The sequence below is a fragment of the Aspergillus fumigatus genome, chromosome 7 (assembly GCF_000002655.1).
Source record: "Aspergillus fumigatus Af293 chromosome 7, whole genome shotgun sequence".
Taxonomy (NCBI): domain Eukaryota; kingdom Fungi; phylum Ascomycota; class Eurotiomycetes; order Eurotiales; family Aspergillaceae; genus Aspergillus; species Aspergillus fumigatus.
In genome coordinates, this window is record NC_007200.1 from 1865279 (window position 1) to 1886701 (window position 21423).

The 21423-nt window shown below is 48.6% G+C and overlaps 3 protein-coding genes across 3 annotated transcripts; all 3 read right to left on the reverse strand.

Moving 5' to 3' along the window:
- Positions 1-312: 312 nt before the first annotated feature.
- Positions 313-2056, reverse strand: AFUA_7G08290 (WD40 repeat domain-containing protein; the record flags this gene model as incomplete). The annotated part of the gene is made up of 3 exons (XM_743693.1): positions 313-482; positions 545-854; positions 875-2056. The coding sequence occupies 3 exons, from the start codon at positions 2054-2056 to the stop codon at positions 313-315; spliced, it is 1662 nt and encodes a 553-aa protein (XP_748786.1).
- Positions 2057-4965: 2909 nt separating this feature from the next.
- On the reverse strand, positions 4966-5682 carry AFUA_7G08300 (uncharacterized protein; the record flags this gene model as incomplete). Its single annotated transcript, XM_743692.1, has 1 exon — positions 4966-5682. One exon carries the CDS (start codon positions 5680-5682, stop codon positions 4966-4968), a length of 717 nt encoding a protein of 238 aa, XP_748785.1.
- Positions 5683-8158: 2476 nt separating this feature from the next.
- On the reverse strand, positions 8159-12539 carry AFUA_7G08310 (uncharacterized protein; the record flags this gene model as incomplete). Its single annotated transcript, XM_743691.1, has 3 exons — positions 8159-11731; positions 11786-12081; positions 12128-12539. The coding sequence occupies 3 exons, from the start codon at positions 12537-12539 to the stop codon at positions 8159-8161; spliced, it is 4281 nt and encodes a 1426-aa protein (XP_748784.1).
- Between the last annotated feature and the right edge of the window lie 8884 nt (positions 12540-21423).

Consider the following 21423-nt stretch of genomic DNA (forward strand, 5'->3'; position numbering starts at 1 on the left):
AGACAAACTCAGCACTCCCAGTGGTTGTTGTTACAGACGTGGATGGAAGGCTGGCGGCGCCAGATCCGTGGTGACCACGGCTTGCAAATGAACTTAGCGCCTAAGTGCCTGACCATGTGTTTGAATTTCCTCATAGTCTTCGCGCTTACCTTCCTGCAGCTCGGGCACTCGTTGCAGAGAATGGGCATATGATCAATCTTTCGTTTGCCCAGCGTGGTCTCAAAATCCGTCTGACCTTCAAACATTTGATGATGTTTTCCAGTCCCACTGCCAAGGGCCTAGCGCGAGTCGACTATTGAGCTATTTTCAATATCATCCGTACCGGACACAGTCTTCGAAACCTAGAGTAAGGCACTCCTTATGGATTGATAAAAGGCCAGTCTTTGGTCGTAGAGAACGGTCAAATGACCGTACATGAAAAATCACTGGGATAAATCCAGAGCTCTTCGTGTGACTTTTACAGTACCAGGAATATTGATGCGCTATCACCAATTATTACTCAAAGCCGAAACATCGGGAAAGTTTATATCAATACTATAGATACCTTTATAAAGCTCCGTGCTCCCTAGCCCTGGTCTTGAAACGAGATTTGAAAATATGAGAGAGTTAGAGTATAATCCGCGTAGTATAAAATATACAGTTAAAGGCTTATTACAATGACTCTGCCATTTGTGCGTCCAGCCTGCTGTTGAAGAGCTAGACTGATAATCTGGAGGGAGCCATAGCTCACTTTGACCCAGAATAATATCCCAGGTAGGTAATCTGCTGCGGCAGATGCTTGGAAAATTCAATGTTGGTGTTAATACCGCCAACACCCAGAGTACGTTGAAGGCGCCAGTGGTGAGATCCCAGAACTATTTTGAGAGAACGCGACTGATTGGACCCAATCAGAATGGCCTTCCAAAGTATGCTTGAGGTTGCCAGTGGTGGGATCCCAGAGCTTAATAGTTTTGTCGTAAGAGCCGGATGCAAGAAACCGGCTATTTTGCGAGAAAGCGACTGACCGAACCCAATCAGAATGACCTTCCAGAGTATGCTTGACAGCCCCAATGGCAGGATCCCAGAGCTTGATAGTTCTATCACGAGAGCCGGATGCTAGAAGCTGGCCATCTTGTGAGAAGGCGACTGTCCAAACTGAATCAGAATGGCCCTCTAGAGTCTGCATGAGGAAGCTAGTGGTGGGATCCCAGAGCTTGACAGTTTCGTCGTCGGAGCCAGATGCTAGAAGCTGGCCGTCTTGTGAGAAGGCGACTGACCGAATTGAATCAGAATGGCCCTCTAGAGTATGCTTGAGGGCGCCAGTGGTGGGATCCCAGAGCCTGGTAGTTTTGTCATCAGAGCCAGATGCTAGAAGCTGGCTATCTTTCCAGAAGGCGACTGATCGGACCCAATCAGAATGGCCTTCCAAAGTATGCTTGAGGTTGCCAGTGGTGGGATCCCAGAGCTTAATAGTTTTGTCGTGAGAGCCGGATGCTAGAAACTGGCCATCTTGCGAGAAGGCGACTGACAGAATTGAATCAGAATGGCCCTCTAGAGTATGCTTGAGGGCGCCAGTGGTGGGATCCCAGAGTTTGATAGTTTTGTCATCGGAGCCAGATGCTAGAAGCTGGCTATCTTTCCAGAAGGCGACTGATCGGACCCAATCAGAATGGCCTTCCAAAGTATGCTTGAGGTTGCCAGTGGTAGGATCCCAGAGCTTGATAGTTTCGTCATCAGAGCCAGATGCAAGAAACTGGCCATCTTGTGAGAAGGCGACTGATAGAATTGAATCAGAATGGCCCACCAGAGTATGCTTAAGGGCGCCAGTGGTGGGATCCCAGAGTTTGATAGTTTTGTCATCGGAGCCAGATGCTAGAAGCTGGCCGTCTTGTGAAAAAGCAACAGACCAAACCCAATGAGAAAGGCCCCCCAAGGTTTGCAATTCTGGACTCCAATTCTCTTCCACTTTTGGGCCTTTGGATAACCAACCAGGAGGATTTCTCACGAAATTCCCTCTATTCAATGCTTTTTGTGGTGTGAAAATCAGCCCGGAGCTGTACAGCTGGAGCAGCGCCATGTCAATAATGTTCTCAACTTTTGAAATAAATCTGCGAGCGTCTGAGAGAATCCAAGCTACGGCATTATTGGATGCATCTTGTATTTCAAGCAAGCTTAGTAGGCAGCTGCAACAAACTAAAGAGGTCACCTTCGAAAATTTAAGCAATGTCTCGGGAATTAGCCTAGAATACTCATCGAGTCCAGTCAATGAAGGAATTGCCCTTTCAGCAAGGGGGACACTTGGTCAAGACTCCTGACTAGTGCTGAGCTTTAGTCGAGATGGTATACCAAATACGGAGCGGCGTACTGAAGGGCAGGAGGTAGACTTCTTGCTATGCAATCGTCGTCAATCTTAGTTCGGTTTATGCCATGAATTGGTAGGCCGCAAATATTCTTTTGGACATGACGACCCATAATAGTAAGTCACTTCCTTGCTGCGGATTCATGCTTCTCCCGTCTATTAAGCTATTATTGGGATGTTGAACTCTTTGATTTTTGTAGGGTTGTCCACCAGGTAACTACGAAAGGAAAACTGCAGAGCCTGCTTGGGTAGATAGGATTCACTGGTACGGTCAAAACTGAATGAAATAAGTCCAGGTGGCGGCTGATATTGCCTTCTGGTATTTGAAGAAGATCTGCAAGAGCCTTCAATGAGGACGGAGCAGCACGAAGAATAACCACACCAATGATTTTCTGAAAATAGTCAAGCAGCATGACCCTGTCGATTTCGCTCCCAGCGGGGAGTTGATCCAAGATTTGGTTGGTATGCCTCATTTATCCTGGTGCCTAGTGAATCTTTGGAAAAGTGCTCCAGTCGCTCGGGACTGAATCATGGGTCAGCCACAAAATGCCACACTATGGCTGCAACAATAAAACGCGGAACAGCCATTATTACTAGATTGTTAATTGTTTGCTCTACTAGCCAGTTGCTCTGGGAAGGGACCGCATGTTGAAGATAATTTCTGCAGAACCAAGCATAATAAATAATTGGATATAACTAGAAACGAAAAGTCTTTGCTTGCGAAAAATGGCAAACTGGTCAAAAGAAAAAAGATTGCTTACGAGGCTACTATGACGATCTGTTCTAAGTAATATAAGAGTATACTATATCTAAGCGTATGAACCCAGTTGTGGCATCAATGGCTTGCTAGTGTAGTCCGGGTTGTTATTGTACAGTAGCCAACGCCAAGGCTTGGACGGGGCAGAGTCCTTCGGGTTCATTTACGCGGGCAAGAAAGCCGAAAACCTGGCCGTTTTCTCAAGACGCTCTGTGGGGCAACTGCGAGTTATCCTCTGTCATATTTTCCTGCACCTAAACATGATCATTGCCAAAGATGCTTGGCATAGGAGTAGTTTCGCATGACGTTCAGTTAGATATGGAATCGCTTATCGATGGGACATACAAGGTTCCAGGCTGGGTAACGCATGGCATTGTTGACAGGGGCTTCCCTGCCACGGCCTGTAGAGATTGGGAAAGCAGAGCAATCAATCCCTGTCATGATGGAGAATGGTCATGCTCCGTGAGTGGAGTTGACACCATCCACAAGCAGGGCGAAGTAGCAAGTCTTCGTTGCTTCCTCTACACCCTTCATGCAAGACTTTCTGGCCTTCTTTCGGCCGCTTTGGAAGATCATTAATTCCGTCTCCCTCAAAAAGAATGGGGCTTAATGATCAACGCTCTGTTCAACGCGCTAGCAACGCTAAGGCTAAGCATGATATGTGTCAAATCTGATTGGTGCTTCTTACCCAAGCGATCGCCAAGCATCACCAATCCAAAACCAGATACCTGGTTGAACTTGGATTTAGAGATAAAAAATAAAGCAATGGGGCCTAATCGTACAATCTCATCGCGATTACTGTAAAAGGTATGCCGACATTCCTTTGCCCCAGAATCCTTTTTTCTTTATAAAGACGGAAATTGATTCCTAAAAATATTATAAATAATAACCGCTTTTTTCTGCCCTTACGGACACCTTTGCGTTGAAGCAGACGGTTCTCTTAAAAATGGCTGGACTTGACAGTGTTAGCATTAGTAATTTCCAGGCACTTGTCTTCAATGTCGAAACCCCTAGCCAGGAAACCGCCCTCCAACTGTTTAATGTCTTATGTGAAAAGCACAACCCCAGAGATGGCGATGAAAAATCCCGACATCAGTTTTGCTGCGCGGCGAGTGAATGGCTCACACTTTCCGTGAAACACAAATTCAGGCAACTCAGCAAAGCGATCGTCCAGATCCATGGGATGGAAGGATTATCATTTCGGGACGCCATCATCAACGCAGCTATTGTTGGCTGGGATGATCTTTTCCAAGAATGGCTTAAACGCGAGAAAACCCTTCTTCGCGACGATGGCCAGCGCTACCAATTTGCGCAATATCTTGCCAGGTCGCTACATTGCAGCCCGCCGTTGAACATCTCCCAAATTGAAATAGTGTTGAGAGAGATTCGAACCAATTCCAAGGGGCTACGATGCGATCGCATGTTGGCGGTCCGTAACAGCATCATCCAAGAGATTCAGGCAACAAGGGAAAAGAATGAAAGTGCTAGCATCACAGACTTGGTGAGAGCCCTCATGGATGTAAGAGTTATCCTTCCTTCAAATTGAAAATATCAAATAACGGTTTATCAGGTCCTTAGAGCCGGCCATGAACACATGCGGCGCAGAAGCCAAAGAAGGTTTTGAGAAAATTGGAGGATAGTGATTCTTGGACGGCACTATTTCACATGGACTTCTGAGGTAGAACGGCTGCTCAAGCGCGCAACTTATGATTATTCCCATATATATACATCAAGACATAATATCGTACGAGTGATACTAATTAAATCTTGAACCACACAAACAACAGATTGCTCTACAGGATGTATTGACAACTGCTCAATGGCTCCGTGAAGGAGATAGACCCACTTTAATGGTATCATACAATATAATTTAATACAGTAATCCCTGCTCATTCCTGGGCTCTTTTGAGAAAGACGAAACTAATTTCGACTCATCGTCCCGTTTCACTACCCACAGTTCCCTCTTTCCTTTTGCCTGTATGAAATATTGCTTGACCTTGCCGCCATATGGCACCCTGATAGCACCGCCATATTTAAAATCCCGCCATTTGTGAGAGGGCCCATGAAGTCCAATAATGTCTGCAGGCCCAAGTGATCCTATAACCTTTTTGGTATAGAAGCAATACTCGGTGTGCACACCCGATTTCTCGCGAGAGAATAACTTTTCTAATGGTAGTTCAGCGGTCTCAGATCCAGTAATGACCTCGTAGATATTAACCACAATCCCTGACGGAAGCTTCACCTCGTAGGTATCAGCGTCAAACTTGGCGCCATCTTGAAAACTCTCCAGAAGCTCATCCTTGTGAAACCTCAGATCTCCAGAATAGTCATTTGCAATAAGAGCAAGGTAAATTCGATTTGAAACCCTGTGAGGTCGAAAAGCACTCAGGTCACAGCCGATAAGAATCGGGCTACATTTGAATTCTCTCGTTGCCATGTTAAGCCAGCGGTCGCTTTTGAATATGCTACTCCATAATGCCGGAGCTATTTTAAGTTCGTTTGCAGAAGCTGATGGAAGAACAAGATCTCTAATAGAGAGCCAGATTTCTCGTGGCAGGTTATTCAGAAACTGGAGCTTGGCGGCCATATTGCAAATGAGAAGAAAAAAGAGGCGATGTGCCTACGTGCCAGGAGACGACTTTTGTAAGCTGTTCCGGAAGCAGCGCTGATAGCTTTTATATCAAGAGGCGCAGGCTACTGAGTTAGTGAAAGTAGAGCCTTCTCCAAGCGGCCTGGAGAATCCAGAGGAAAAAAACAGAAGAATCCCAGACACAAAGGAGAAAGCTTAGCGGACATGATGGGTTTGGTAGCAACTCTACGGGGGGAATACTACATCTGTCCTTTATTAAGGACGGGTTAACCAGACTTACCCTGGACTGGAGTATGACAACTTAGGCTTGTGGCATAAGCTAGTCTGGAAAAAAGCTGTGGCATATTATTATACGATAGGGGACATCACAAGAAGGGACTTAGAAGCGAGGAACAATATCCTGTCTGAAGGATTTTCGCCTCCCCCAGGACTGATGCATTTGGGTAGGCTCACCATCCCTTTTGGCATGTCTCCCATAAAATGGCCACCAGATCATATGTGGTGATAGAAGCTTGGCTACCCTGAGTTCTCTGAACTATGACGAGGACTGAACAGCGGGCAGTTAAAAATTGATGGGGACACCGGCAGGGAAAGTAGTGGCATCACCACCCTTCCATGGCTCAGCTTTGAGATATAATACGGCTGGAGAACTATAAGCAAACAAAGCTTGGTCCTCTACAACGCCAGATCGACTTCGGCAGTAGTGATGGAGAATATAAGTATTTTCCCTCAGGATGAGACGAAGAACAGTCAATCGCTCAGCGTACTCCGTCAGAAATGTTCTCTTTGGTTAGAGCAGATTAGAAGCGGCAGCGCCACACCGGAAGATTTTATAATTTGGTTCCGAGAGCGGATACCATGGTTAATTGAGGAGGTGGAATCCCTCCGGAAACGACGAGACGACTATTCAAAGCTCGCAAGAAGTATCGACAAGCAAACCGCTTTACTTGAGAGTCTCTATGCTTTACTTGCCCGCAGAGAACCCGACAGATCAAACAGTGACTATAAGACAACTGACGGTATCCTTGATCTGGGAGAGCAGATAGCAAGGCACCTACGACTGAAAAAGCGTGGGATAGAGGATACTGGTTCAGAATCCGACGCCGAGATTGAAGGACAACGACCAAAGAGGAAGAGAGCGGACTGGGACTTGCACGGAAGGTAACGGCGAGCTTGGGGACCACAGCAACTTCCGTACAGTACCATTACAGTTGCGATTCATTGAAGGACTAAGCCATATCCATCTTCGTTTCCCTGCTTATCTACATCATCTCCTGTACAGCATAGGGCCAAATGTCATACTTGTCATGTTACTGTCAATTCTTTTTACTCCCTACAAAAAAAATCGATTCTGCTCCGCAATAAATGCCCTTACTCAATCCATCGCTATCTCTCTGCTTATGTAAGGAAACAAAATGTGGATTAAATATAGTAAACGAAATGCCGGGTGATAAGTGCAGTTTATGACCGCCAGCGTTGATCTATATGTCATCCCATGTAGTATTAGTTCCACCATCCACCTATCACCGATCTGTACCGCGCAGTTAAGCGATGTGAATCGATCTTTATTCGTAGCATTTAGGTCGGGAGCATGCACGGCCAGGAGCAACTACACAGTGAACCGGTTCCCGCGATCAACGACGTAGTGAAGAGGCGATTGGCTTCAACGATTTCATCGACCTCTAGACTGTTCTTCGCTAGAAGTCGTTCAACAATGAAGTAATGGCTGTTCTTATTTTCCCGCGGAAATGGAGTTTTGTCATCTTTGGCATTGTTACATATCAATATCTGGCTGCGCAAGTAGTATGCTTACTGTCGAGAGACATCCGTCGTACGCGGCTTGATGAAGCGCAGTAAATCCATACCTAAGCCGCCGTCTACGATGGGTGTGGACATTCTCGTGTCTGAACCACCGTGAAGTAGCATTCTGGGGATGTATAGACCGGATCCTAAGCGCAAATAGGACGGACGTCGCCAGGCAAACGATCAGTAAGGTCTGTAGGCCCCTCCAGAGATCCATCTGAGGATCTAGGTCGAGGACGGACTTAGGCTTAGGGTCGAAACACCTTAAGGGTCGGACGAACTAGAGCGCAGGGCTATGGCGCTAGGTTCAGGTGTTGACGACCCCGAGAGTAAGACGGGGGGCGCATGCCTCGTGAAAAAGGACCTGGGTCAAAGGGGCTAGAGCGCAGGGTTACGGCGCTATGTCCAGATGCTGACGGCCCAGGCAGTAAGACAAGGTGCGTCTGCCTTGTGGAAAAGGATCAGAGATCTCAGCCCTTTCGTGTCCGACCTAGGTGGTCGAAGAATGGAGGTCGTACGACCAGCACAGGCGGAGGACCCCCGACTATCGTCCACACGAGGTGCACAACCCTGATGGTCGTATAGCTGCATTGTTGCGCCCCCCTTGGTCTTCCAGAACACCGTTAGTACTCGAGGGAACTACAACACATCATCCTCGATGGCTTACCCATCATTTCTGGAGCAGTTGCTTCACTGATGCAACAAGGAAGCGGGTCACCACTAAGTCTTTGCCAAAACTCATGAGAATTTTGAAGCTACCATCAACGATTGCGGCGCGGACGCACTCATCGGCGGCAACCTTCCGCAACCCCTCATCATAGAAGCGCGCGTTCTTGCTCCGATCTCGCGCATAGCGGTCCGCGATGATCTGTGCTTCAGTCGGATTATCAAGGCTCACAGATACGGTGTCTGTCCTCGTCCACCTCCCTGAGTCGTAAGCATGGAAGGTTAACGTAACTCTCTGGCCAGGGGGCACATCGTGAGGAAGTTCTCCATCCCTGCTTTCCGGGGCCAGGGGAGCGGGAACCTCAGGCCTGTTGTCTGGCTGCTCGTGGCTCCCAGGGCCCGAAGCGGTCGACTCTAGTCCCTCCGACACCCGTTCCTCCAGATTGACTGCTCTGAGTGGGAAAGCTAACTCGACTTGTGATGCGCCGGGCGTACCGCTTTCTCCGACCTGACTTTGTTTCACTCTCTTCGATTCCCTGACTGCTTTGATCTCCCGTACTCGGATCTGTGCGTCTTGCTCATGCCCTAATGACGAAGACTTTTTACGTTTTGACGGGACAGCGGCCGTTCTGATAGGCTCGTTCTCCTGAGCTTCTTCCATCGTCTGATCTTCTGTTAGTGGGCCGTCAAACAGTGACTCTTCGGCTGCCCGCCTTTCAACTGCCTCCTTGTGGGCCTGTTCTGGACCCAGTAGGGATGCCACATGTCTTTCTTGGACTTGTCGAGAAGGTCCTAGCTCAGCAGCGCCTGCTGTCTCAGTCGTGCCTTCACTATGTACTGGGCTAAGACGTCCTCCGACCGAAGAGACGATCTCATTGCTGCCCTCAACCATATCTTCTAATTCGACAGTAAGAGCCCCATCACGAGCCCCAAGCCGATGGATGTCTTGGTGAGTTGGCTTGTCCTTTATCCGAGATTTTCGGACTCCTGCTGGTTTAGACAGTCGCTGACTGGTTTCCAGATAGCCAGAGCGGGACAGTGGTGCACTCTCATCATCATGCTGGCTACTCCGCTCACGCAATTGTGCAACCATGCTCAGTAAGTTGACTGGGAGTTCAGTTATATGCCGAGAGGCCGTATGATCTGCCCCGGACCCAGCTGAAGAGGGGATAGATTCGGCCTTGCTTTCTAGCCGAGCGAGAGCGTCGGCTCTTTCCAGACTTACTTGTTCTTCTGGGACACTTGCGTCTTCGTTGGCAGCACGCAACCCTGACTTTCCTTGGAGCATCTCATTAAGAAGTTCCTCAACCTCTTTTGCAGTAGCTGCAGGCACCATTAGGTCCTCTTCTGTCCTAAGTCCTTCATGATCGGCCAATAATGCCTTTGCGACAGTAGCTCTTTCGTTCCCTTCTTGCTGCGTTACATGAGCGTCATCTTTGGCATCGTCCCTTTGACGTTCTCCATCTGATAGCTCTTCGCGAACCAAAAGCCCCTGCTCAGTTTCCACAACTTTGCACTCAAACCGCTCATTTTCAACTTGCTCCTCCGCCCCTCTCAGAAGGGGTTCTCGTTCTCTTCTCTTCTGCTCTTCGCGACCCAGCTCATCTTCATCTGACTCTGTACGCTCCCGTTCTTTCATTCCAACATCAGACTGCACCCCTGGTTGTGGTCCAAGATCTTCCGAGTCAGAGCTCCCAAAAATGTCCATACGTATAGGCTCGTTCACGTCAGATCTTTCGCCGGTGGAGGCTGGGGACGAAGGCTCCCTGGTTGGAGATGACGTGTGTGCCCCTGGCTGTGGTTCAGGATCTCTCGAGTCAGAGCTCTCTGAAATGTCTATAGTTGCACGCTCACTCACATCACACCCTTCGCCGATGGAGGTTCGGGGCGAAGGCTCCCTGGGTGCAGATGACGTGTGTACCCCTGGTTGTGGCTCAAGGTCTTCCAAATCAGAGCTCTCAGAAATGTCCATACATGTAGGCTCGCTCACATCAGATCCTTCGCCGGTGGAGTTTCGGGGCAAAGGATCCCCGGGTGGAGATGACGTGCGCGCCCCTGGCTGTGGTTCAGGATCTCCCGAGTCAGAGCTCTCTGAAATGTCTATAGTTGCAGGCTCGCTCACATCAGACCCTTCGCAGATGGAGGTTCGGGGCAAAGGCTCCCCGGGTGGAGATGACGTGTGTATTCCTGGCTCTGGCTCGAGGTCTTCCGAATCAGAGCTCTCAGAAATGTCCATACGTATAGGCTCGCTCACATCAGATCCTTCGCCGGTGGAGGTTCGGGGCAAAGGATCCCCGGGCGGAGATGGCGTGTGCACTACCGATTGTTGACTACGTTGTTCACATCCATGCTGTCGGTGTCGTCTCTCTTCTCGGTTGCGTAGTCGCTCTCTGTGGCGCTCCGGTCGGTCACGACGGCCGTAAACTGAGCCCCTGTCCAAGCTGCGCCGTGATGTAATTTCTTCGCCAGACTCAGATTCGATAGCTGAGTCATCATTTGGCAGGAACAAAGGTGAGAGAGGCTCGCTTCCGGTTGAATGCCCTAACGTGGTGCTTTGTGTGCTTGTTGCTGAAGTTGGTTTGCCGAAGAAGGCATAGTAAACGCACCGTCTCACCTCAAGCGATGACAGGTTCTTTTGGCGTACTGTTTCGGCGTGTAACCGGTCCATGAAGAGGTGTGGACGGTCCAGCTTCTGGGCTTGTTCCTGCGGAGTCCCACAGCGGTCGTGTAACTTTGGCGCCTGGCCAGTCACGAGCGCCATGGTTGGTTGGCTCTCATTCGGGATCGCGAGTACAAAACATTCGACTATACGGTCAACAAGGGATTCAAACGTTTCACTATCGTAATGATAGCGATCCGGCTTTCGAGCTTTGAGCAGGGTGGCCCGCGCGATCTGCCGGTCGGGTGATTGTTTCAAAATTTCCTTGATTTGCGGAGTCCGAAATCCCAGCTTCTGTGCAAGGGCGGCCATGTCATGAATAACGCTCTCGTCTGCTTTTGCTCGTGCCTTCGCTCTGGCAGGGTTAGCCTTCGGATGGCCGCACTGGACGTCTTTGGCCATGTCCGGGTAGTGTCGCATTGCATACATCCAGATTTGACGGTATCCGGACGTTATACATTCAGTAGTAGATCCCCGTTGTCGGCGAAAAGTAGTTTCCGACGTCTGGACCAGATAGTCACCGTCACCGTGACGGGGCCGAAAGCTGTGGACTAGTGCACTCCGGACTGTTGGACGCTGCTTGTTCAGAACGACCAAGCGCTTCACGGCATTGGCGCAGAGTTCAAGGTATGAGATGTCGCGGAAAAAGGTATGAAGGGAGGGGATGATGCCATCGCAAGCTTCTTTTGACCGTAGATTCTCCCATATTGAGGCGCGTTCGGATCGACTAAAGTTCGAAAAGACCTCTCCGCTGAGGATTTTACCCTTCACGGTCGTCCAATCAACTTTGGACGCTCGAGGGGCGTATAGCTGCAGCTCGTCCACCGTATGGGTGTCAATACGGGCCATCCAGGTGCGGTCATGATTGGCAAGGGCCGCCCAGAATGTCCAAATAACTCGCAGATAGTGAACGATCTCCTAGTAAGAGCGGTAAGCAGACACAGTTAGACCTAGCTGTGAGGAGAGACGCACTTCATCGCACTTCAGCGCGAATACGCTATTCAAGGAGCCCAAGCTCATTCCCTTCCAGAGCCCGGGGATGGGCAGTAATGCGTCGAAGCCTGCACAAATGAAGGTATTTTCTTGGGAAAAGAGCTGTCGTAGCCGCTTGGCTTTGTTCGGTGATAGCCGCGACCACCAGCGGTTTTGAAAGAGGGCATTGCTCTCATGCTGATACTGTCGGATTTTTCGGTACACTTCTCCGTCGGTCGGGTGTCTTTCATTCGCGTATTCGTCCACGAGAGCATGCTGTAGGTCCTGGCTAATATCTGCACTCTACGGTCAGAGTAGAAATCAGGTGTGGGCGAGTCAGACCGTCCAGATATAAGTCGACAATCCACCACTGGTCTGAGGGGGCTAGAGTTTCCTCGCCAGCCTTGAGTCTGTGTTGCCCATGGAGGCACTGTACAGGGTGTCCAGAGAAACGGAGGTGGGGGTACTGTCGTTGATGAGATTTCAACTCTTCAGGGGTTAGTCCTGCGTCGTGGCAGGCTCTCGTGAGGTGTCGCCTTGAGACTATTGCGGTGACGTGGTTTCGGATATCTAGTCGCTGACATCCATCCTTAAGAAATATATGACACAGTCGCTCCACGTTCTTTTGATCGATCGTCCGATCAACCGATGGGTGGAGAGAGATTTCAGTGAGATTGATTTTGGCTGTACCTTGGTATTTTAGTTGCCGTTCTGTGGCTAGTTGCCGCTCGGTATCTGTCAACATGAAGTCCATCGTAATCTGGCCAGGACGTTGCCAAGTTTTCTTTGGCTTTGACAAACCTACATTTGGGAAAATAGAGGTATTTATAATTTACGTTGAACTTAATTCAAATTCAACGCTAGTTTGCTGGGCACAGCTAGGTGCCATTCTCTGCACCCTTCTACGGGCCCTCTTATATATGAGACATCCGCCCTAAAGCTGAGGCCCTCGACATATATACACTGCCTTCCCGTCGCGCTCATAAGCAGTCCATCTGTTGCAGTCTTCCAACCGTCATGCACCATGGATAGACCTGTGACCCAGATCTTCGCCGCTTCTCTCCCGGTTAAGCAATCTGCTCCTTCTGCACCCACGCCAAAGGTCGAGCCTAAGGAGTCTCCAAGACCGATCAACGCTAGGCCGACTAAGAAGGCGAAAGAGGACGTAGGGCAAGAAATATCTAGGAATGTCCTGCGCGACCATGCACAAGATCTTCATCAGAGCAGCGTCCGAAGCGAGTGTCTGGCAGCTCAACCGCTCTCTATTAAGAGAGAGTCTCCTTGGCGAACGCTGAAAGATCTATTCACCTGCGATCTTGCAGGCCCCGTCTCTGTCGCTGTTGATGACAAGAACCCGTCCAAAGTGATCGCGGTCCGCGCATTCTCCAAGAAAAAGGCAGATACATGGTTGCAGGTACTGGAACGGACTCAACACCCCAACGTCATCTCTGCAAGGCAAATTTTCAAGGACCATGGAATGACATACTTTACTGTTGATGACCTACCTCTGACTTTAGAACACCTGGTCGCCTGCGATGTCTTTCCATCTGAGCTTCAGTTGGCTTCTATACTTGTACAGGTACGGAGACGCGTGCGAAATAACGGCAGGGAATGTCACTAATTGTGAAAGGTGCTGGACGGAATATTACACTTATTGGAGAGTGGCTTTGAACATGAATCATTGACGTGTTCCAATACCCTCCTGGGACAGGATGGGGTTATTCAAATCGGTATGTGAACAGATCAACGCGACGCCCTTACCTCTCATTACTCACGAGTCCGGACAGCGGCTTTGGAGCACTGCGTTAAACGCCAACCGAATCAATCACAGGAAAAGACTCGCCGTGCCCTGGCTAATATAACAATGCTTCTCATGCAGAAGTATCTGAAGCCAGATGGTGTCGTTGGAATCGACAATACTCGCTGGCAAGCGGACCCCATATTGTTCCTGTCAGCAACTCAGTCCGTCTCGACCGTCCAGGAGTTAAAAAAGGTCAGCCAGGCATTCTACGCACGTTAAGAATAGTCTCAGTACCTTACAGATCTACAGCAACCCCTAATTACCAAACACCGCTGCTCTGCAGGGACGTTGATTGGGCTTGCCTGTCTCTGCCTCATCACCACGCGCACTTTTATAACAAAACCCTGGTCCCAGACAAGTAAATGATCACGGATGGGATTCAAGAATTACGTACTTGCGAGATCAATCCCGCTTCACAATTTCAAGTCGCTTTATTCGCGGGTTGGACATTAGTTTGTTTGTCATGTCAAAGCAAATAGGGTATTGAATAGAACCCGAAGCTGTTGAAATATAGTGCGATTGTATGCAACTACTACTGTACCTTTTATGTATGCACCTTTTAGGCCTCATATCATCGTATTGTACCATGCTGCCGGTTGGTGATAAGCGGCAGGCCCTGTTGCCAAGCAACCTCAGCCTGATACTCAAGCAAGCAGTGGCATCATCACCAGACCTTATGCGCAGCCAGGACGTCCTACCAAATGGGTGCTTGGACAAAAGAACCGCTGAGCCATCACCCGTGCGTCCGGCCGCCAGTACCCCACAAGGGTTTTCCACAGAAATTGTGGAAGTTCATCACTTCACCCCCTGTATAAAATGCGGTCTCGGTCTGGGAATGTTTTCGCACATTTGACGGGCTAAATCCCCTTAAGTAAGTTTCCCAATACATCACCCAAGACACATATTGTTGCCTGCAGAGTCTTCCCAAAGCAGCAGCAGCTGGCTGCCAGAATGTCTCAAGACCACTCCCTAAGATAAGTTATGGGCGTAAGAAATATAAGCACAGGAGGTTGGGTCAGCACAGCCAAAACTTATCAGAGGAGACGATTCATCTCTACGTATACGAGTCAAGGAAAGCAGGCAATGGTATTATTATTTTCTCCGCGATTGGTCTCGTATCATCCGCTGTCGACGAATACGTGATCTCAAGCCTCCGAGAGGCATCTTTAGCCTATTCACGGGCAACTTTGTGCGTTTTATCCAGCTGTGCTAACAGCTATGCTCCGACATTGGCTGGTAGGAGCTATCTTCTCAAGGACGTTTTGCATCTGGATCTAAGAAACGAGAAATGGGACAGTCACTGGGCGAGAGTACAGGGGAAATATGGTAAACAGATCAATTCAGTTACGGCTAAAGCTGGCATTATCACTATACGACTGCTTTAGCCGGGCCACAGTGAGTGGTTTGGGACTCACAGATATTCTGTGCCACATACCAAAGTACGCCAAATGCCAAGCACTCTACAACCCTGCACCCAGTCACCGAGCAACTTCCGCAAGATACATCGAAAGGCACCGCATACCGCTGGAACTGGCAGCAAGACATGTGAGCATTGAGGCATGACGTCTTTCCAAATTACAGCAGGACAAAAGTGGGTTGAGTCGCTTGGCAGACAGGACTCAGTAGCAGATGATTAAAGTGCAGGTTTGGTGGACTCATCTTGGAAAGAGAAAGAAACCGTCTCCAGAGTATGAAAGCAGCCGCCACAGAAAGTGACGTTGCCCAAGAGAATGCGGCTGCTTCAGAATAACCCAGCATCATACGTTCACTCCAGCTCTTACGACAGTGGGCAAACGCAAGAAACTGCCTCGAGCCAAGCCTTGGATGAATTGCACCTCGGCTTGGGGATCTCCTATCCTCATTATGTAGACAGACAAGAACTGACTATATCTCCAGAGCTTTTATCACCACCAAACATTCGCTTAGTTTTTCGGTACTTTGAGTTTGTGAGATATAGTAACGTAAAGCAGCCGCTCTAGCTACTCCCCCAGGGGGTACTCTCAGTAGGCTGATACTCAAGTTCTGCAAGTTTTACACGCTGACGGAGATAGCTCCGTACCGTCTCTCGTATACAGTCTCGATTTTTGCCGGTTGTGGAAGCTAGACAAGAAACTCGTCAAGTGATCAAGCTCCAGAACCCGATGAGACAGTCACTTACCCATCACCAGTGTCCGCCGTTGCTCATCTCGGACGTTGGTTAACCTCTTGAGTGGATCCCCAGGTTGCCTCTTGATTAGGGCACCCGATGCCTCGACGGATATTATGCTTCGATAGTCAGGCGCCCCCTGGTAAAAACAGACTCGTTTGTGCTGACCGGAAAGTAATCTTTCCATTGCCAGGTCCCCCATGTAAATGGAGATATTCAAGATCTAAAGCCACGGTCATTGTCAGCTATCCAGAGGCTGTCCCGCAACATGGTAATACGAACATAGCCATAATCCTTGTGATCATCCTCGAGAAGGTTGTTTAACAAATGCTCAGCGGCGGTAATTTCGGCCCTCGACCCTACCTGCCATACCAGATGCAACCGGCGAGCCTTTATGGTCCGGGTGTAATAACCATAGATCATCGACTTCATGTATGGAATTGCTGCTGCGATCCCAAATCCACTTGCAATCACCAAAATACTTTCATAGTGTCTAACATCTTCACTCCTTCCATGAGGGCCAGTGAACAGGGCACAGAAAGAAACCGGGGTTTCTCCATCCACGGTGGCGTAACGAGCAAGATCCGCAGATATCCCACGGCATGGTTGCACAAGAAGCTCTATGGTATTCCGTGGACCTTTCGACCACGATGTGACTGTGAAAGGGTGTGTTTGTGCCCACGACCATAGACTAACTGATGGCATCCACAGGTTGATATACTGCCCAGCTTCGAGTTGCACAGGTCGAGGCAAGGAAACGTGAACATGGGCAGCTGTCACAACAATATCCTCTTTGGATTTCGTTGTGCTGAACGACATCTCAGCCCTTAGAAATCCGCGACCCGCAAATAGCCCGTTTCGATATAACAGTAGCCCCAGCTGGAAGAGAAAGTTAAGTCCAAACACGCCCAATCCGACGAAGAAATAAATATTCGACAGGCGGCTACGGCCTTGAAGGTGCTGCCAGGTGCCGTAGACAAAGAGCACGGCGAGGAGCTGATGTCCTCTGAGAAAAAGCTCATAAGACCATTGACGAAACCACGGAATGGAAATCGCTGCAAGGGCCCCCAGTGAGATCCCAGCCTGTCGTATGTCAGTTGAATTAGGATGATAGCAAGGATAAGGCTTACAATCAAGGTAAAAAGGTTATGCAATTCACGAAGCGGAAATACGAATTTCTCTGTTTGAACAACAACAATGATGTGAAAGGATAGCAGAGCAACGGACATCCAGCCGGTAGCCCGATGGATCCTACGACAAGTACTCCACCTGATACCTAGAGAGTCAGCTAGGTGGCTTAGATTGATGGTGGATAAAGGGAAAATCTGGTTGATTAGGGCTAGTTCTCCTGCCCAGCTGCCAGCATCAGTGAACGACTCTATTCTGAAGAAAACAAGAAAGATGTTGATTGCAGCATATGATACGTGAAGGAAGACACTGGCTCCGGTCCATAGGCCCCAGAATCGATGCCTGTGAACAAGGGGAAAAAGTGCTAGATATTGAAAACAGGGAGAAGAAAATAACTCTGGCAGGTGGTTTCGTATAGAGAGAGCTTGGGTGACGAAAAAGCTAGCAAGTATGCCGCCAGAGGCAATCGCGTAAATGGCCAAAATCTCCATAGTGTTCGAAAAATGCGACAAAGGGGGAAGCATAAAGCAGGAAGAACGACGGAGGGAGGTCATACAAATCAGACACTTTATATAACGCAGATAACGACAGATGACAGCCTTGCCATGTTGGCTGCTGACAAAGAAAGTCCTTCTTCACACTGGGAGCCGACGCAGAAAGAATCAGGGCCGCAGGCAAAAAGGCTTATTTGACCCCGGCACTTTATATCCTGGGATATTGAAGAAACCCCGCCATTGGAAACCCTGAAATGCCAGACCAGCAAGGGTAAAGTAGGGTTACTCGGAGAGTGCTTGAGCAGGACTATCAGGGTGGTAGAGAGCAGAGAATAGCCTATCCCTACACGGAGGAAGGAGAATTCAGCCGAGTGCGCAAACGGATGTAGACCAGAAATGCCAATAGATAGAAGTGAAACAAATGTATATAATTGACCTGTCCCCAAGAAAATATGAGGTAGTATACTACCGGATTTTGTCATTTCCAACTGGCGTCTGTTCCTTCGGGCCATCAAACTTACGTCCTCAGAGCGTCATCCGCTAGCTTCTATAGCGTCCGATATTTCATCATGCGATACACCCGTGCCAATGGTGATGAGGAATGACTATAATGGTGGGAGTGACCTGGATAGTTATTGTTCGTTGGGTGGCATAAGACGATCTACCACCCGAAGTTGGAGTTAAAAGATGAATTATGGTCTACACACTTACAGTCTCGCTTACGTCACGTGATATTCACAAATATTTGCATTGTTTGCCATCTGTCGGGCTAACATTACTGAGGGAGTGGAACAGCAGATGAGGGATCTCATGGCTGCTGTATGTTTCAAGAGGTGCAAGTAACTCCCAAAATCATCGAAATAAACCAAACGCGAGGCCTTTACCTATAGTTAAGCGTTTTTGTGCGCCAGAACACATAATCCGCACTTTGAGCACAATTCTTGGTGCTTTGAGAAATAGGCGCCCTAATATCGCTGGTGCCAGAGCGTTTAACTTTGTGGGGGGCTTAGCGAATCCAAGGACCCGCCCAGACAGATGAACGATGAATGCATCACGCAGAAAGGTACCAGTGTACGTTATAGATTGTGATCCGGCTGATGCACAGCGTTTATGGATAGCCCCACAGTGCTTGAGAATTGGATGCCGCCCAGATTGCCATCCCCGCTGACTATTCACACCCAGTTCAACTAAATGGCCCGACGGAGACACGAAGGTTCCAGAAAACGAAAGCAGCAGTATGCACGGGTCTCAATTGCTTCTGGGTTCAATGATCACAAGGAAACAAATGACTCCCAACGGGAGCATATGTGGTAAACAGCAACAGGATTAACTTTATTAGGTCGTATTGATATCCCCGCTAGCACAGTATTGCTGTTATAGTTCGGATCCTACCAGTTCTAGTTAATTGGGCGTACGGTGTGAGGAATTGATGCAGGTGACTGAAGCCCGAACATAACTCCATCCGCGAACAAGCAGATCATCCATAATATATTGCCAGCCGTGCGCCGTGCTAGACCTGCACGACGTACTTTGTGGGTCTTGTTGCAGCTCCATGTCTCGCTGTTTTTCGGTTTCTTTTCCCAGCTTATACCCTTTTGCGGTCTTTCGGTCATAATGCCTTTTTGATTCATACAGATGGATATTTTCTTTGGCAGAAAGAACTCACAGGCAGTTAGACCCGCATGAACTAGTTTAGTTCGGTCGATTTGGTCACAATACGTGTTGAGCAGGATCGTGCTCAACCGACTGATACAACGATAAAATCGCCAGAAGAGCGGAGGCTTGAGCCAGAAACTGCTATCGGCGGTTCCTTCCAATAATGCAAGCCGCACTGATGTTATTCTACCGTTGGCAGTATTCGACACTGTGACATCATATGCGGAACTCCGGACAGTGTGGAAACATACACGGTATGCACCTTGACTTGCGTGTTGCCTTCTTTCAATCACACCGGAAGAGAGAAAAGCCTTGTCGCCTATACGTTCATCTAGACATCACTTTTGCTGGTCGTTTGCGTAAATGTTGTGGAGCAACCACCACGACTGACCAACTTGATGTGCAACGAATGGACATTGCGAGGTGAATACCGCAGTATGACTGAGTGATCATTCAACGATTCCTCTAGCAACAATCTGAATTCTCCGCAGAACTGTGTCAACCTTCACATGGCGTTACTTCGAATACGTCGTAGGTCTTCACACAGCGCCTAGGCCATCATTTGTTGTATGGGAATATATACGCACTATGACCGGTTTGACTTACAGTGCTCATGAAATCCTATGATTTTTAGCAAGAATGCATTTTCAACCTTTTCTTAGACATACCCACTTTCTCCCAGTCAAATTCGGTATGTTATCCCTTATGTTTATCGCGATTACGGTATGGCGGCTGAAGCATGGATATTTCCAACCGTTTAAGTCCGCCAGCCAGAAATTTGTCGTTCGTTCGCTTCCATAATGCACAACGACAGAGCCACTGCTAATAATTAACAGACATTAACCGAGAAATTATATCTTTCTGGATTTTCGTCCGATGGAGACGTGGAAAAAATTGGATGCGACGACCTCAGACAGACTGGCTATCTGGATATCGAACAAAGCATTCTGTTGGACGACAACATCACCCAAATCGCCCTTAGCGTTTCGTCCCATCCAATGATCCAGGAGATACTGGATCAAACTGCGCATGGTGTAAAGATTTTCAAGCCTCATGATCTAATAGAGAGCCGTTTGTCTCAATTCGCAGGATCAGGAGTCTGGCTATCCCAGCTGAATGTGTATATTGTGGCCTCGCGCGTGGTGTACACAGCTCCTAGAACCTCCTGGCCGACAATCAGTTTCTTAAGAGGGAGAGTCTTTGATAAAAATTGGAGACACTTGGAAAATTACACCATTGACTGGTATGGAAAAACGATGACCTTTCCACTGCTATTCGAGATACCGACAGTGTGGTGGAAGGATGGAAGCTTCTTTGGCCCTGAGGATCCACGCATCGTCTTAGAAGAAGGGGTTCAAGGTGCCGAGCCGATCATTGTTTTCAATATGATCTTAAACGCTACGGGCTATCCCCGCGTCATGTGCATCTTCAAGCCTTTCTCCCGTATCATCTCCTACTTAAGGATTCGAGGTGAGGAGAGAAAACCAACCAAGAAGAACTGGGCTCCATTCTTCTATCGCGCTGATTCGGAAAGAAAACTAAGCGAGCACTTGTATTTCGTTTACAGTTTTAATCCTCTTCAAGTGCTCAAATGCAAAGTTGACACTGGGAGTTGCGACTGGTTCTACAGGGCAACATCAAGCCCGGACTTTCCGTCACTGCCACATCAGGACCCTCATGGGGAAATGCATGGGGGAACGAATTTCGTGCCGGTGCCACTCACTGGCCAGTCAGGACACCAATTCTTCGTGGGATTTCCCCGAACACACGTTCAGTTTTGCCAATCCGGGTCTTCGTACCGCCCTGAACTTGTTGTCATGTCCGCTTTTGACTCTGAGTTCCGCTTCATCTATGCCAGTGTCGCCATGGACTTTGGCAATGCCGTTCTGGATCAGAATGAACTCCTTCATCCGTGCACAACAGGAGCTTTCTTGATCCCTAACAGCATTTTGCGCTGGGATCACGGTCCAGGAGAAGATGCAATGGCCCTCTCATTCAGCGTCGCCGATGAAAGCATCCATATCGTAAACTTGCATGGGATGCTAGACTTCATCCAGGACCTACTGTATGTGGCAAACTCCGTTACCTACAGGGGGGACCACAATACACCGTTGCAGAAATCGCGATGGTCCGTGATAGAGAAAGAGATCATATCATGTGCTGTGGACAGCGCGGCGAACTCAAGCCGTAAAGATGCGATCAAAACCAATATGCTGTCCGAGGAGCTGCGGAACTGAAGCCTTTTCATTTGAGGCTTACTGGCAGGATAGACCAGAAAATAAGAATTATTGCTTAAATCTTTTAAGCAGGCCTCGTCATACAGTATGGGGAAGATTTATCATTGAAACTTTTAAGCATCGGGAAGCGAGTTAAACCGGAATCTAGCAAGCAACATGATCACACACATGTTTGT